Source organism: Nannobrachium achirus (assembly GCF_963921795.1).
Source record: "Nannobrachium achirus genome assembly, chromosome: 2".
In the NCBI taxonomy this organism is placed as follows: domain Eukaryota; kingdom Metazoa; phylum Chordata; class Actinopteri; order Myctophiformes; family Myctophidae; genus Nannobrachium; species Nannobrachium achirus.
Window position 1 is genome coordinate 68,785,477 of NC_137811.1, and position 17,916 is coordinate 68,803,392.

At 41.1% G+C, this 17,916-nt stretch overlaps 1 protein-coding gene across 2 annotated transcripts; it reads right to left on the reverse strand.

Annotated features, from left to right (window-relative positions):
- Positions 1–1,996: 1,996 nt before the first annotated feature.
- tmem147 (transmembrane protein 147) lies at positions 1,997–15,178 on the reverse strand. Of its 2 annotated transcripts, none has more exons than XM_080738693.1 (8): positions 15,087–15,178; positions 11,412–11,533; positions 9,974–10,043; positions 9,148–9,213; positions 8,739–8,875; positions 6,845–6,929; positions 6,565–6,686; positions 1,997–2,989 (listed from the first exon to the last, which is right to left on the reverse strand). In XM_080738693.1, the coding sequence occupies exons 2-8, from the start codon at positions 11,486–11,488 to the stop codon at positions 2,869–2,871; spliced, it is 678 nt and encodes a 225-aa protein (XP_080594819.1). In that variant the 5' UTR covers positions 11,489–11,533; positions 15,087–15,178; the 3' UTR covers positions 1,997–2,868. The 2 variants fall into 2 exon arrangements, with proteins under 2 accessions (XP_080594819.1, XP_080594818.1); XM_080738692.1 differs by having other exon boundaries at positions 15,091–15,157.
- Positions 15,179–17,916: the final 2,738 nt, after the last annotated feature.

The window sequence follows — 17,916 nt, forward strand, 5'->3', positions numbered from 1 at the left end:
TATTTGACCTAACACTGCAATCCAAAAGTTATTTTAATTAATAAAACGTTATTTTCAACCAGGTGGTGTATGTGATCAGGGGCGTCACAAGGGGTAGGAAAGTGGGACTGAGTTACTGGGGCCCAAGGTGGAGGGGCCCTAATAACTTTATCTATTGAAAAATAGCAGATATACAAGCTCACAGCGCGGCACCGAGTGCCGCGCTGCAAGCTTGTAGATCTGCTATTTTTGAAAAGTTGTGAAAATGTGTGAAAATCTTTGAATATATGTATTTTTTAAGCAAACATTTCTAACTCAAATTTTGCTTCTGGGAGTCCCTGGAACTAAATATTTTGATATCGGGGTCCGTGGCCAAATACATATCATCTTGGGGGTCCTTGACATAGGTTTCTTGCACACATTTTCACGATTTTTCAAAAATAGCAGATATACAAGCTCGCAGCGCGGCACTCGGTGCCGCGCTGTGAGCTTGTATATCTGCTATTTTTCAATAGTTAACATTCATGCGGGGCCCGCAGTGAATCCTTGTACCCAGTGGCCAGAATTTGGTGTGACGCCCCTGTATGTGATGCTTTAACAACCCATCTGCAGTGGTAGGGGACGGAGTTGGTCTTCCTACTCCTACAGATACAACTTGTGGATTGCAGCATTGCTCTTTGGGGAGCCGAGGTCACTCATTGTGAAGGTTCTCCAGCTGGGATGAATATTTTCCATGTTTGTGTTAATAATTTTGTTCCACCAAGCATGTGATTGGTCCACATAGGCTCGCTTTACGAGAGCCCTCTTATGCCAGCAAGCATGTGTTCAGTGAAAAGTTAATTTTCAAAGGCTTAACATTCTTCTGACAGTTCTTTTTTTTTTACTTGAAGGGTGTATACGTTATGTTTCTGTAAAAAGGTTAAGCTCTATATGTTTTCATATTAATGATGCTATAGAGTGTTTGTCCAGTAACAGCTCCAGAACATAACATACATTTTCAGGTCAGAATATCTAATGAGAGCAAAAATCTCAGCTTCAATTTTAGATTATTATATTGTTCCAGTTCAAATTTAGTAAACAACACTATAGCTATGGTAATGTAGAGCTATTTAACACTTGTTTCAGTACAAGAATATATACTACATATTTCACTTACAACCCCAGCAGTCTTCTACTGTTGGCCTATGACCAACATAAACTGGTTCTGCTGCCATTCTAACTAAGGCCTAGGCCAGACGAATCTGGATATTTCATATATCCCAGATTTCAGATATCCACATAGAAAAAATATCTAGGTCCACAAGACAAAGATATCTAGGTCAAAAATAATCTGAGTCCCCAGACCTCCAATAGGGGGACAAGCACACACACAGTAAAGTCTTCAGAGATATGCGTGTTCCATGCCTACACAGATCCAGTGAATCGGATGTGTTTCAATCAATGTCTTATTTATCCGGTTTCAAAAATATCCAGTTTCACGGCCGAAATATCCAGCTTTGTGTGGCTGCAAGCCCCAATTGCAGAAAAGAAATGTCTAGCTTCAGAAATATCCAGCTGTGTAGCAGGCGCCCTAGTTCTGTGTAACAATACATTGCACGGTTCTTACATTTCATGCATTATCAGTCTCTTGCATAGTGCTTTTCTCTCAGACCACTAGACAAGGGTGTTAATACCTCCCAGAACATAATGAACATACACAGTAGTAGCTGGCTGACATTAACAATCTCTCATGGTCCATTTCACGGCAAAACCAGTTTAACCATTTAAGCCCTTTTTTATTTAACTTCGTCAAACCATGATATGCCAAAAATAGCCTTAATAGCATTGAGCCTGTAGATCTATTTTCAGGATATTTGACATTTTCACTCATTGACATGACCAAAACAGGGATGCCAGATTAAAAATGGTTAAATATCTGTTTTGGGGATATAAGAAACTGTCAGCAAACCTGAACCGTTTTTAGTCCATCCTTTCTCCGAGTGTACAGTATAGAATACAGTATGACTTGTCGATATTAAGTACAGCTACTGGTCAAAAATGACCTTCAACAAGGTGTTTACACAAACAGATGTTTATTAAGTTCCAGAAGACACGTCCAACCTGTCCTCATTTATACAAGTCTCATTCACTCTTAAATTAATATTTTCCTTTTTTGTTTTAAGCTGAAACAAGAACTTATTGTAGACAATGGCACATGATCATGGCAAACAATGCATTCAAATGCCTTTGATGTTAAAATATAAAAAATAGAAGAGGCTGTACATCTTTGCCAAATCCACAATTCCTGAAATACTGACAGTTTTGGAGAGGCCTACATGGTCCCATTGTTTTCTTTTACAGCATAGATCATAATCATAAGTACTTATTAACTGGTCAAAAGGAACAACTGTTGGCCGTTTTCATTTTTCATCAACTTAACTAATAATTCCACTATTATCACACACATTTTGAGAAAGCATACTGAAAAGTGAAAACAAATATAAGTTATTAAAAAAAGACTACTTTCTTACGCTTTGTAAGGGGATATTTTGTCCGAAAAAAAAAACAGCAACCTGCTTCATTTATGCTCCATCATACAGTGTTATGTGCCAAAAATGGTCATCTATAAGCTCACATCGCAGCACGTTGTGAGCTTGTAGATCTGCTATTTTCAGCGGCAGACAGCATCACACGACACTACAGAACCATGCCCTCCAAACATGTCACACCGAGCGCACAGAAAGTTACAAACACTACACCAGCTAACTTCACCGGTTCTCAGAGTCTCTCGTAAAAAAAAAAGGTGTGTTATTAATGGGGTAAGCTGGTGCATGTGGGCAGGTCACGTGAATACGCTCCATGGTCCATGAGTGGAAACCAGCGGTCTTCTATAAGCTTCCTGAGCCGTGTCTAGTTGCTGTGGACCAGCGTGACGAAGAGGAACAGCGAGCAGAGAGAGATGGATCCGGTGAGGACAGCTTTCACCAACAAGGCGGTCCAACTGCCCAGCAGGAAGACATGGACGAATAACCTGGACAGAGAGACAGGACGTGTGAGGAAGATATTATGGTATCGCAGTTTAGTATGTGAAACGGCACATGCCGATTCCGTCTGGACGTGTACACTTTCTTTTACGGTCTATGGGTTTGCCGCTCTGACATCACTGTGATGTCAGGGGAACCACTAACAGAATGGGTTTGCTGCTCTGACATCACGCTCTGGTTTCATTGTGATGTCACACTAACAGACTCCTTCATGCCCATATATGGAGTTCCCTGATGTCATCAATATTAAGCCCATATCTAACAGGACTTCATATGGGAATGCACATATATGGAGGCCACATCGGCCACATACCACACTTCTCCCACATGATATCATGTACATAAACAGAACCATCACCACCTAGAATATTGTCTGGTCTCCTAATTGCCTAGTCTATTATTTTTTGATCAGAATTCCGCGACACGTGCAATATGAGTCAATACATGTTATGGTTTTGGTCCCACAGTTCCACTACAAGTCTGCTGTATGTATTGTCATGCCGGTAAATGATTACATAAGTAATGCAATGTTTTCAGTCTGATCAGAGCCCCACTGACTTCACTACAAAACTCAACTTAAATATTTCTGTAATTTATTATTTATTTGTTTTTATTTTTTACACACCTTTTCTCCCAAATGTAGTCATTGTGTCAATTATTTCCTACCCACACACATTTGTGTATTATCACTGCTGTTATATCCTACTGACCTGCCAGTAGGAGCCCCCACCGGGAGGACGTAGAGCCTTCACCCTACTCCTCCTGCCTAACACGGACTACTGCTGACAAGTGCCACCCAGCCTGTAGGTTAGGTCCATCTGGTTACATTGTGTGCACTGCCATCTACTGGTGTACAAACATAATATAGGGGAAGGGAAATGGCTGTATTCTGTTTCTGTTGGGTGAGGAACTGAGGATAGTTGGGCTGAGATTAGTTAACACACGGGTGACTAACCGGTCCTTTAGGCCGATTTTGAGATTTCAAAGTGCAATAACTCTCCCCATGAAGGTCTCAGAAATGTCCCCTTCCATGACTTTTCCTAAATACTCAAGATATATGTTCTCGTTTTTTTTCCCCTTCTGAAACGTTTCCTAATTATGAAATAAAATACAATTATACCACTCTGACGGCTATTATCGGCAGAAAGGACCGTTCTCCCCTTTTTCTCCCCCTCCCAGAAGAAGCAGAAGAGACTTCACACCTCCAGCCCACCCGGAGTGCGCCTTTGTTGCTTCTAATGGATCATTTACATTTCACTGTCAGCAAAGATAACATGACTAAATGTTGACTAATGTTTTATTTTATAACCCTCTAACCCTATACCTGAAAATAATCATGATAGCCTAATATCAATGTATCAATTGTATTGTTATCGCGCGTTATCGCCGTACGGGTCCATTTGGTTTCATTCTAGAGCCAAACGTTTGGCGAGGCTGTTGGAGTTGAACAGCGCGATGGATAGCCTATAAATAAGTGTCAAAGTGAACTTTTATATTACTCCAAAGGTTCAGAGATTGTTGACAAAATGTTACATAATGTCCATCATATTGAAGCGGTTTGTTTCTCAACTCAAGTGAAAAAATGCACGCAGCACAAACCAGGTGTCGTCAGCGCAACAAGACTACAGAGAAAGTGAATAAAAGCCATTTCTACCTTTAAAGTTTTCGGGGTCCAAGAAGAGTATGAACTTGTGTCTAAAATATCCAACGTACTGTATGTTCGTATATGCCTGCCTTGTATGATTGATTTAGGCTATTTTATTAGCAGTTTGGGACGAGAAGGAGTGGGCACCCGACCCCCAGCTGTAGCCTATCATTATCACGCATAATTTATCTCCGTCCCGCGATGATGTAACGTTATACACTCTCTCTCTTCTCTCTCTCTCTCTCTCTCTCTTTCAAAAAAGGTGAACTGTAAAAACTATTGTGTAGCGACATTATTATTATTATTACCATTTGTTAACTTCAAATAGATGTTTCAATCGATTGATGTCATGGGATTACATTCTTTAGAGAAAGCCTGCATTCTTTACTGGCGTAATTCTTTCGCTTCGTATGGCGTTGTGAGCTTGTAGAAGATTGGCTATTTGTGTAACAAAATACCCTATATTGTCAATGAACAAAACTAAGCCAAATGGAACCATACAGGTCCATTTGGTTTCATTTTACGCTCTCTCTTTCTCCCACATGAAAGGAACCTGCCTCTCTCTCCACGTCTTTTTTTTTTTTTAATACTTTTTTATACCACGTCCACGATCGAACCATGCATGCGTTCGTTCCTATATAGGTCTACAGCGCAAGGCATATCTCTCTCTCTCTCTCATGCATGCATGCGTGCGTGATGTCGGGACATCACATAACCTTGCCTTTCACCGCATAATCAATAGCGCGGTGCGCCCCGCTGTGTTGGCCTTGAATCTCCCAAATCGTAAATAAAACAAAGCCATAAAAGATATGTTTCTGGATAAACAAACGTGTCTATAACCACTCAAACTGCATGGCGCACTGTGCGCAAAGACGCTGATCATTGATTTATTCCTGCATGCAAAACCGAACTGTTTTAAAATGACTTTCAAAACTCAACAATCAGCTATAACTCGGCGCGGATGCTGGGCTGCGCTGCGAAGCGATACGAAATTAAACCAGTGACATTAAAAGTAAGATCATGCTACAAACTTAGTGTCATTTTCCCAAGCCTGTTTTTTTCCTGCTAAACCATGAAGTTAACATTGAAAGCGAGAGTAGGCTATTTGAGAGGTCAATTGAAATGCTAATTCAAATTCGGAAGACAATAGAACCCCCGCTGGCAGCAGGGGGAGGAAGTGTTGCGCTCCTGGGCCAAAAGGGAGAGAATCTAACGGTCAAAATGAACGATAAATGCAGGCGTAGTGGTAGTTTTTTATTTTCAGTCACCCAAGTGTTAAAGGCCCTTGAAGATTGCTTGAAATATGCTAGTGGTTTATCCAACCTTCCATTTTAAACCCATGTTAACTGATAATGATGACACAAAAAACTAAAGTAGCTCAATGGTTCATGACATCAGTGGACAAGTACGTAGTTGTAATTGATCCGATATAGCAGTGCACTCTCACTGCTCCATTATACTTGAGCTGTGTGTGTACTTTATGAAACACTTACTCCATCAGGAGCAGTGCACTCTCACTGCTCCATTATACTTGAGCTGTGTGTGTACTTTATGAAACACTTACTCCATCAGGAGCAGTGCACTCTATGTGCTCTATTATAATTGAGCTGTGTGTGTACTTTATGAAACACTTACTCCATCAGGAGCAGTGCACTCTATGTGCTCTATTATAATTGAGCTGTGTGTGTACTTTATGAAACACTTACTCCATCAGGAGCAGTGCACTCTATCTGCTCTATTATAATTGAGCTGTGTGTGTACTTTATGAAACACTTACTCCATCAGGAGCAGTGCACTCTATGTGCTCTATTATAATTGAGCTGTGTGTACTTTATGAAACACTTACTCCATCAGGAGCAGTGCACTCTATGTGCTCTATTATAATTGATCTGTGTGTGTGCTTTATGAAACACTTACTCCATCAGGAAGGCCTTGTACACACACAGACCCAGCAGCACGGTGACGGGCAGCCTGAAGGTCTTTGGAAGGTCGTAGCGCGTGAACATCCACACCACTGCCGCCATGGCGATGTAATGGATCTACACATGAACACACACAATCCCTTAGTACATATCCCAATGACAAACTGGTTGAATTACATAATTTCACTCAATTATATTTATATAAAATGTTATCCGTGGAGTTGAGGAGAGCATTGGAGAAAAGCTAAGCGCAGCGGTGGAGAACAGGCTCATACCAGACTTATGTTGGAATCAAAGCTCATCTGAATGTACTTCCAGTCAAACTCAATCCCTCTGGCTCCCACCCACAGAGGAAGACACCTGGAGAGGAGAGAAAGATATACCATAATATATTCCATTGACATAGAACAACTGGAGCGGCCAAGTCACAATGACAAAACGGCTGCTAAATGGTTGATAATTAGTAACCAAATGGACCCGTGAGGAGTTTACAGTGTAGATTGGTGCCCCAGAGGAGTATAAAATGGGGATCTGTGGTGGACTGCCAATGCAAACCAAACAGGGTCTATGAAATTAAAAAAGGTTGAGAATCACTGGAGTCACATACATTGACTTTCAAAAGAGTTTGAATTTCATTGTTTTAAACAATCAAGAGTAACGTTTACACAAAGAAATCAGAAATGGCGGGATTTTACAAATCATCCTCATGGAAACTGGTTTCTTTTGAAAAAGTTGATTGTCCCCCGCTCATGCAGATATGTTGTAGCCATCAAAAGTGAATTGAGAATGTATTCTTTACGGAGCGATGATGACAAAAGAGAATCTGTCTTTTTACGGAGGCTAAACGCTAGGGGTGGGCGATATGGTGATACTTATCGTTGAGACGATACAATGTCTCCACGATATGCCTTTTTAGACGTATCGTATATATCGTGACACAATCCTGTTTAATCGTTAATACAGAGGTTCATTGCAGAATCCATTTAAACCTGCATTTTGGTCTAAATCAGAAGTTCTCAAACTTTAAAATGTCAAAATCAATAGTTGAAAGCAACCAAATGTCTCCAAAGAATATGATAAAGAGAAACACCACACCTCCATTCAGTTATTCAAATCTGGAATGCAAAACCATGAGTAACACAGAGAAACGTGGTGCGTTTCATCCATCTGTGCAGTGGTGGAAAAGGTTTTCACATTTTTTATTCAAATAAAAGTATCAATACTGCAATGTAGAAATACTAATAGTCGGGAATTCTAAATTTACATGACTAAAAATCCAAATGTCAAAAAATCCAACTGTACTCGTCTTAGAAGTGCCAAAAGTAAAACTTTCTCATTATGCACAATGTCCCATTTCATATGTTTTCAAATGTATAAAGAGCTTTTAAAAATAGCAGATCTACAAGCTCACAATGTGTTGCATCGCAACACATTGTGAGCTTGTAGATCGTCTATTATCATATGGCCGAAATTGCAGACGCTGAAGTGGGTAATGTATGTTTTGTAATAATGATCTAAATCTACAAAGTAACTTTGTTTTCATATAATTGTGGTGGATAAAAGTATAACATTTGCCTCTGAGATGTAGCGGAGTACAGTACTGAAAATTGGAAATACTCAGATCAAGTAAAAATGCCTCGAAACTAGCGATGGAGCTTGTACATTTTTATTGATAATGAGCACCTTATCGATCCTGCTGAGCCGGGCTTTTATCGAGCTCACTACTGAGCGTGTTCTAATATTTTGTGGACAGATGTATTTTCTGAACAGAACTGGTACAGTATCTTTTATTATTGGCAAGTTGTTGTGACTGCGTTTGTGGCTGACCACCATCTATGAAGATGACAATTAACAAAAGTAAAAAATCTTTTGCCTATCATTAAAACCACCATTCATTAATGTGCAATAAGTGTTAAATGGCTTTATATTAGGAATAGTACTGTAATAATTTCTTGATCACCTCTTGTCTTTATTGTTTAAACATGACGTCATGTCACGCTATATGCTCGATAACAGGCTTGATAAGCCCAAGGCTTATTGATACCGGGTACTCAATAAATGTGTTATCGAGTATGTAACAGGCTCCAGTTTCGAGCTCCATCCCTACTCAAAACGATACTAAAGTACGGTACTTGAGTACATCTGTTGTGTACAGCTGCTTGAGTGTACCTGGACATGACCAGCTCTGCCGTGGCCCAGCCCATCGCAGCCACCATGATCTTATATTCTCCTTTCCCGGCGTTGCGAGACATCACCAGATGAAGGCCCAGCAGGTCTGCTAGGTCCACTGTGGCCTTCATGAACTCCTGGAACGCAGACACACACAAGGGGAAAGATTTACAATGGGCAAACGCATTACAGATACACGTCATTAAAATGCACACCATAAACCATTACATTTTTGCCCCAATATGTGTATTATATTGTTGCTGGTAAACCTTGTATCTTCTCTTTTCTTTTTCGTAAACTAATGCCCTACAACATCATACAAGAGTGTTAAAATAATAAAAACATTAACAAAAAGACAGTATCTTTTCAAACGATTGAAGCGTTGACTATTTTGCTGTTGTTCACTCACCCCGACAAAGTCATAAACCCCGGCTCCACCTTCCCATGTGGGGAAGAACGTAGCTAGGAAGAGCATCTGCAACACACACACACACACACACACACACACACACACACACACACACACACACACACACACACACACACACACACACACACACACACACACACACACACACACACACACACACACACACACACACACACACACACACACACACACACACAGGTTTTAATCCAAACAAATAGGGGTGAACCTTTCATCAAATAATTGATTCATCCATCAAGAGAAAATGTATAAAATAAACTTGTTTGAACAATCATTTAAAGATGTATTAAGTTAATATTTCTATTAGTGTGCAACTCACATCTGCAGTGAAAGGGAACGTTTGTCTTTGTTCTACATTATAACATGATTATGTCCTTGGCAGCTGGATGAACCTTATTAAACTATTTGCCTGTTTGGGTTCCGATAAATTGTGAGGAGCAATTCCGAGATATGTATATTATATAATTTTACTACCATGTTATAAATGAATCGACTAATGAAAGTAAATAGTTGCCAGGAGGGCCCGGGGTCTAATGAATCCAATGTTTGAGACTTCTAAATTAAGTCTTTATCTTCCCATCTCTCGACTCTCACCCTCAAAGTTAAGTTTGCACACACTTTCAAGGCAGAAGTTCAAGTATGAATATACAGTAATAAAGGATTTGCAATGTATGCGCTCATCACGCTGATATCGATATATCTGTGACAGGCCACTATCAGCCGATAAAATCACCCGGTGTCTAAAAAAACATCCTAAAATATTGACAGGAGATCGTAGTTCACTCACCTTACAGAGCTGTACGAATAGGTAGGTGGCTCCTGCCTGGACACACCTCCAGAACGCATTGTATTCTGAACTGAATGCACGCACGCACGCACGCATGCACACACACGCACACGCACACACACACACACACACACACACACACACACACATAATTACATACAGCTAAACTAAAGCACCCGTCGTCCACACATATCAGTCTTACTCCTGTGCATGCCCCACACACAGCACTAAGAGGATTGCCTGACAGCGGACCCCCACCCAAATCTCTTACAACACAAAGCAGATTAGCAAGGGACACTCCAGGGTGTACAGGGGTAGAACATAACATATTGCAACAGAACAAGGAAATTAGTCTTATCTCATCTCCCTTAGACCTCTTATTCTCTTCGTGGAAATTTGAAATCAACATGGCTATCATTTCCTTTGAGAAAGCCATACTCGGGGCGCCCGCTGGCCTACTGGTCTAGGCGCATATCACATAGGCATTGCCACATAGGCATTGATGCCGGTTCGATTCCCGATCCGGACGACATTTGCCGCACGTCACTCCCCATGTCTCCCCATTTCCTGTCAGTCTACTGTCCAGTCAAATAAAGGCATAAAAGCACCAAAACAAAAATTAACAAAAAAGAAAAAAAGAATGAAAGCAATACTTTTTAACCACTTTAGCATGTGCATCCATATTCCCTACACACGTTTTCCAGGTATTTGATATTATTTTAGAGAATTTCCATAGTAGATCTAGTTAACTTACAAGTTACAACATGTCACTATAAGTAAAATGTTGCAAGCTTGTAGATTGGCTATGTTTGCTATTGTCGTATGACAAAGTATGTAGGGCTTAAGTGGTATAAGCTATATTGTTTTTGTCATTTATAAATGTTACAAATGTATATAATAGCTATTTACTGAATGGTTTGACACTGACCTCAACCTTCTTGCCAATAAAGCACACTGAAAATGAACTTTCACCCTATGGGACAATGACAAGTGGCTGGAAAGCCAAGGTCAGTTAACCGTGAACAGCAGTGTCACCTAGGGCTGTCACGATTTTGACATTTTACTTGACGATTAATTTTCGCTCAAATAATTGCGATTAACAATTTAATTGTGTTTTTGTCGTTGACAATTACATTTCTGCATGGCTTTTAGGCTTTGAAGTTGCACATGTCAGATATGACACATAACCTAAATATACAAAGAGATTTTTGACATATTTGACAACTTTACACTTGCGATGCGACGCGTTGTGAGCTTGTAGATCTGCTATTTCCACTATGTTTGACCTTTTTTTAAATGTATGAACATTTTTCAACATGGAAACGATTATGACGATTATGTCAAAAAAAATCACAATTATGTCAAAAACAAATCACGATTAGACGATTATGTAATAATTGTGACAGCCCTCGTGTCACCAGCAGCAGCAAACACTCACAGTCCACTGCACTTGTATGTGATGAAGTATGGGAAGTAAGCCAAGGCGAAGCAGTTCCCGAAATGAAACAGCGTCATGACGTCAGTCCCCAGTCAGCAGCCAGGGAAGGAAGACTCAGCACTCTGTGAAAGAGAAGACTGAAATAAAAGCTCCAATCTGTAACTTTTACACTCTACTTCAGGGGTCTTCAACAGGGGGTCCTCCAAATCTTGTGTGATAAAAGCTTTTTTTCCTCCTTTTATATATTAACTATTTGAACCCTAGCGTCCATATTCTGAGAACTTTAGCCAAAAATAGCAGATCTACAAGCTCACAACGCCTCGCGCTGCGTAGAACGGCTGTTTTTGGCAAGAAAGTTTGTTGTAGAGGGGAAAAAGAGCAGACTAAGTACAGAGTGAAAGGTGACGTTTCTTAAACCCCCCCCCCCCCCCCCCCCCCCCCCACACACACACACACACACACACACACGCACACACACACACACACACAAAAAAAAAGAAAAGAAAAGAATCATAGACCTGGTTGCTTGTTTCTCTCTAAACAAAACCTGGCAACACTGGACAACAGACGAGTCGGAGATGTGACGTGTTTTTACAGTCTATGAGCCACTGGCTGCACGTTCGTTCAGTGTGTGTGTGTGTGTGTGTGTGTGTGTAGGGATGGATTTGGGAGGGAAGGAGGGAGCGATGTGAGATAGAAAGAGACGAGGCGGAATACTAGCCCCGTTCAAGTAGGCACAGATCTCATTATTGTTACTCAAAATGTGCTCTTGCCTGGTCCGGCAACCCAGTAGCAAACTTTACCTGCCCGACTTCTTTTTTTACTTGCCAAGGGCAGTCGGGTAACCTTTAGTGTCAATGCTGGCAGATGATTGTGCTGTCAAACAATGAAACTAAATGGAATCTATGAACATGTTGTGGGGGTCCCTGCTTCATCTCTCTCTCAACTAAGGGGTCCTTGGCCTGAAAACATTGAAGACCCCTGCTCTACTTTTTATTCCAACCTGGGTAGCGCTCATACATGGAATCCCTGCTTGACGAGGAGAGATACTGGCTTCAAAAGCTTCAGGCAGTAGTACTGCTTGTCAACGGACCAATCAGTGTCCTAACCTGACACAAGGCCAAGGTCTAGACATTTCAATGATTCTCCAACCACTGCAGAATCAACGTACTAGTTATATGATAAAGACTCACTATGTAACTTTATTATTTCATGCATAAAAATAAAATGTTGTCCAATCTGTATGGTAGAGTATGTTTATGTTAAATGCCGGTGCATTTATATAGAGCCTTTATCCAAGGCGCTTTACAGAGATTGTGCATTACATTAACCCATTCACAGTTCACACACACATTCATACACCGATGGCAGAGGAAACCATGCAAGGCACCAACCTGCTCACCGGGAGCAACTAGGGGTTCAGAGACTTGCTCAAGGACTCTTCGACACTAACTCTGGGTAAAGCCTGGGATCGAACTGGGAAACCTTCGGGAACCCTCTGAGTTCTAATGACGGTTTCTCTACCCCTGAACCACTGCCGCCCATATGTTAGTACAATATAACTAATACATGGTTGTATTTTGTCTTCATGCTTTTGCTCTTCTATTGAGACATTTAGATTGTGTCGAAGGTCATGTCTAACATACACACAGGATATGACACGCATTTGTCAGCACTTGCGCAGGAAACCGAGTTAAACTCTGGGGTAGACAAGGAAAGTTACTTTAACACACGCTACCATACAGATTTAACTAATGTGTTATTCATTCAAATACAATAGGTCCCAGACTGCAGCTTTAAAACAACCCTGGCCTGAACCTAATTATAATGTTGCTAAAGAGGATTCTACCACATGACAGAAAATAAACAGAAAATAATGAACTAATAACTATTAACTCTACAGTACAGGCAGTAATAGAGTATAATATAATCTGGAATTGGAATATGAAAATGAGGAAAATGTGTAATGACAGTAGAGCAGGAGTCTTCAATGTTTTCAGGCTAAGGACCCCTTAGTTGAGAAAGCAATGAAGCAGGGCCAGGGACCCCCTTTTTCATAGATTCCATATAGTTTCATTGTTTGGATTATTTTGGATTCATGTCAATTTGTGTTTTCAGAATATGTATTTAACCACTTCAACCGTCAATACTTAATTGAAATTTCACTCTGTACTTCCCTCTACACCAAACGCCTTTGCCGAAAATAGCTGATCTACAAGCTCACAACACCTTGCAGCGCGAGGCGTTGTGAGCTTGTAGATTTGCTATGTTTGGCTAAAGTTCTCAGAATACGGACGCTAGGATTCAAGTGGTTAATATAAAAAAAAAGGAGAAAAAAAATTCTATCAAACAAAGATTTAGAAGACCCCCTGTAGTAACTCTGAGGACCCCCTTAAGCCCGTATCAGAGTCTACGGTGGAGACCTATCCACCGCAAATTTGAGGTGGAAAGCTTTCCACCTCAAGTCAGAAAATAAGTGCAGGCCATCATAGTCACAGCCCACTGTGAAGTCCTTTACCCCGTCTAGACCGGTTCAGGTCGACCAATCAGTGAACGGGGTGTAGAGCCTGCCTGTCTGATAGTAAAAACAGAGAGATGTGTCGGGACTCACAGTGGAAAGCTCTCCACCGTGAGGAATGATGTAACGTTGTAGTTTCATGACTCAAAAAGACTCGAAAAGACTACACCGCGGTGTAAAGCCTTCCACCGCGGACCCGACTATGATACGGGCTTTAGGGGTCCCGGACCCCCTATTGAAGACCCTTGCAGTGGAGTAAGGTTACATTTGTCAAGGAAGATTGATTATGATTATTTTTATTTATTTATAATTATTATTCTACATTACTATTCAGTAACTGATTACACTTCAGTAAGTAATAGGACCAGCAAAAACACCAGTGGACATTATTTCTCGAGCTTCATTGTGTTTTAAAACATTTTTGACAGATCATGTATGTATGGCTATGCATTTTGGCACAAAGATGTCAATCCAACCAATCCAATTGTGTGTTAGGTAGATTGTATTTATGATTGTATTTATTACGCTCTTCAATTCCATGTGAATGAAGTGTAGATATGGGTCTTCAACAGGGGATCAGGGACCCCTAGGAGGTCCTCAGAGTTACCACAGGGGGTCCTCCAAATCGTTGTGTGATATAAACCTTTTTAACTGAGAACTTTAGCCAAAAATAGCAGATCTACAAGCAGACAGTGCTGCGAGGCGTTGTGACTTGAGCTTGTAGATCTGCTATTTTCAGCCAAGAGGTTTGGTGGACAGGGGGAAAAGAGCAGACTAAGTACAGAGTGAAATGTCATGTTTTGTAAGTATTGACAGTTCAAGTGGTTAAATATCTGAAAACACAAATTGACATGAATCCAAAACACACTGATAATTGTGCTAGGTTGTGGGGGTCCCTCCCTGCTTCATCTCTCTTTCAACTAAGGGGTCCTTGGCCTGAAAATGTTGAAGACCCCTGGATTACAGTGCAAACAGTCACCTGTCAAAACTGCTACATTGAGCTGCTAGCTGTTAGCTGTGCTGCTAACTACACTGTCCGAACCTGACTAACAGTCAATTTAAGTTTCTTAACCGTTTATAAACGGACACGTTTCGGTCTGATGGGTCTAGTGGGGGTTGACATATAAGGTGGATTGAATAGATAGTATTCTCTTTACTTACGGAACGGCTGTGAATGGATGGATGGATGGATGCTAGCTGTGTGCTAACTGCTAACGCGTTGAATGAGAACCGGAAGCGAGTATTCCATGGACATGGTCCGACGGTGTAATGCGTCCGACGATGCATTTGTCCGCTGTCATATTATCGATATAGTTCCGGTGTCAGATTATCGACCATTAGCCTATTTACATATTTTGTGTGTGTGTGTGTGTGTGTGTGTGTGTGTGTGTGTGTGTGTGTGTGTGTGTGTGTGTGTGTGTGTGTGTGTGTGTGTGTGTGTGTGTGTGTGTGTGTGTGTGTGTGTGTGTGCGTGCGTGCGCGTGTCGTGTGATGGCTGCTTTGCATCCTATTGTTGCATTACTGTTAGGCACTTTACCACTTTCCATTTGGTGGTATTCTGATGTTTTCAGAATTGTACAAAAATAAAATATAGACCTAATATAAATATATAAAATATCACACACACACACACACACACACACACACACACACACACACACACACACACACACACACACACACACACACACACACAATTCAATTCAAAGGAGCTTTATTGGCATGAGAAAACATACATTTACATTGCCAAAGCAAGTATCACAAATACAATAAAAACAGTTGAAAATGGGGAACATATACAGTTGGAGGGGGTACAGCATTGAGTTAACAGAGCTATGTCGCATTGTGACATTCTATATATTAAGGGTACAAATAACAGCATTATTTTCCTCAAAATGCATTTAAAGGTAGACCTATCAGATGTTTCATACTGTATGTGCAGTAGGTCTAGATGTCAATCCATGGTTTGTAGTCCTTAGGGTGGTTGTGTTTCTAGCCTTCTTTTGTCGCAACAGTTCACAAATCTTGCTGCTGTGTTTGCGCATTGTTGTATTTCTCCCACACACACACACACACACACACACACACACACACACACACACACACACACACACACACACACACACACACACACACACACACACACACACACACACACACACACACACACACAGTGATAGGCCTACATACATGGGTACATTATACCCAGGTCTAATGTAAGAACATTTTTTAATTAAGGTTGTGCCATGCCCTTGGTTGCCTTGAGTCATCATCACCATAGTTTGAATCAGAGGTGACATTCGTACCTGTCCAGCTGATTGATTGATTGATTGAAGGCTTTATTAGAAGTTTGCATAGGAAAATGTACAGATTCATGACGGTACAGTTCACTGGTACAAGGTCTACTAAAAGGAGATCCATGAAAAGACTAAGCTTATTTCAACAGGAAACCATTTAAGTATCTCATATAACATTGAATGACAGACAAATAGAACACAGTACTATGCAGTAGATATGTAAAGAAAGAGGGGGAAAAAAAATCTAAACAAACAGTAAGTATATACAAGGAATATACAGTAAATCTAAACAGACAGTAAGTATGTACAAGGAATATACAAGTATACAAGTATATACAAGGAAGGGGCAGGGAGGGTAGGGTTGGGCTAGGTTTTTTACCAGTTGCGAACGGCTGCTGCCTGTAAGTGGTTTTTCAGGGCAATTTTAAAGGATGCTAGTGATCCACACTCCTTTATGGCCTTCGGTAAGGCATTCCACATTTTTGTGGTATAGCAGAAGAACGAGTTCGACCCTTTCTTTGAGTTGACTCTGGGTTGAACGTGATCTGTGGCACTGCCTCTGGTGTTGTAATTATGGACATCCTTAACGTTTATAAAGTATTTTGACAGGTACTTGGGTATCATAGTGGTGTAGTGTATCTTGTACACCAGGCCCATTGCAAGTTGCTGTACTCTGTCATCTACTCTGAGCCACCCCACTCTTAACTGGTGAGTAGCGGTGAGGTGAGTCTGATAGGGAAGGTTAAGCAGGACCCTAATTAGTTTATTTTGGGCTGTTTGGAGTTTAGTTTTAAGGGCTTGTGGGGCGTCACGATACCATACGTGGACTCCGTAGTCAAAGAGGGGCTGGATTATTGCACCAGCTATGGTCTTCAATGTGTTGAAGTTGACCATTGGGGCGATCCTCTGTAGGAAACGAGTTCGTTGGTTGATTTTTTGTATTACTTTTGAAGTCATCTTTTCGCTGGAAAGATTAGCTTCAAGGATACATCCTAAGTAAGAGATTTCGTTTTTTCGTGTTATGACCTTGTCACCCACTTTGATTGTGAAGTCATCTACCTTTTTGAGGTTATGATTTGATCCAAAGAGGATGGACTCGGTTTTTCCCAGGTGAATTGATAATTTGTTGTCGTTAAGCCATGTGCAGATCTTACTCAGTTCAGAGTTAAGTGTCTTTTCAACCTGCAAGTGGTCCTTGCCCGAGACTAGGAGAGCCGAGTCATCCGCGAACAGGAACAGGTTGCAGTCGCAAGCAGATGCCATGTCGTTCACGTATATTAGGAACAACAGAGGTCCCAGTATGCTACCTTGAGGAACACCACAGTTTACTGGGAGGGGGGGGGACAGGGTTCCGTTAATCTCCACCACCTGTTCCCTCCCCACCAGGTAAGATTGCATCCAGCTCACTGCTGCGCTGTCAAGACCGATGGCTTTTAGTTTCTCAATCAGAATAGCATGATCCACGGTGTCAAATGCCTTCTGGAGGTCCATCATGACCATGCCACTATATTTGCCCTGATCCGCTTCGCGTTTGATTTGGTCAGTCAAATAGAGAAGGCATGTGTCAGTGGAATGGGATTTTCTGAATCCAGATTGGAACTCGTAAATCAGATTATTCTCATCGAGATATCTTGCAATCTGTTCGTAGACTATTTTCTCCATGACTTTGGATATGGAGCTAAGAATGGAA

What these genes read in the sequence shown, in the direction of transcription:
- tmem147 (XM_080738693.1), bottom strand. Translation starts at nt 11,488, where the DNA reads ATGACGCTGTTTCATTTCGGGAACTGCTTCGCCTTGGCTTACTTCCCA. An exon ending in GGGTTTATGACTTTGTCGGG is followed by an intron (nt 8,876 to 9,147) that starts GTGAGTGAACAA and finishes TCTGCGTTCCAG; the next exon opens with GAGTTCATGAAGGCCACAGT. An exon ending in TACAAGGCCTTCCTGATGGA is followed by an intron (nt 2,990 to 6,564) that starts GTAAGTGTTTCA and finishes CTCTCTGTCCAG; the next exon opens with GTTATTCGTCCATGTCTTCC.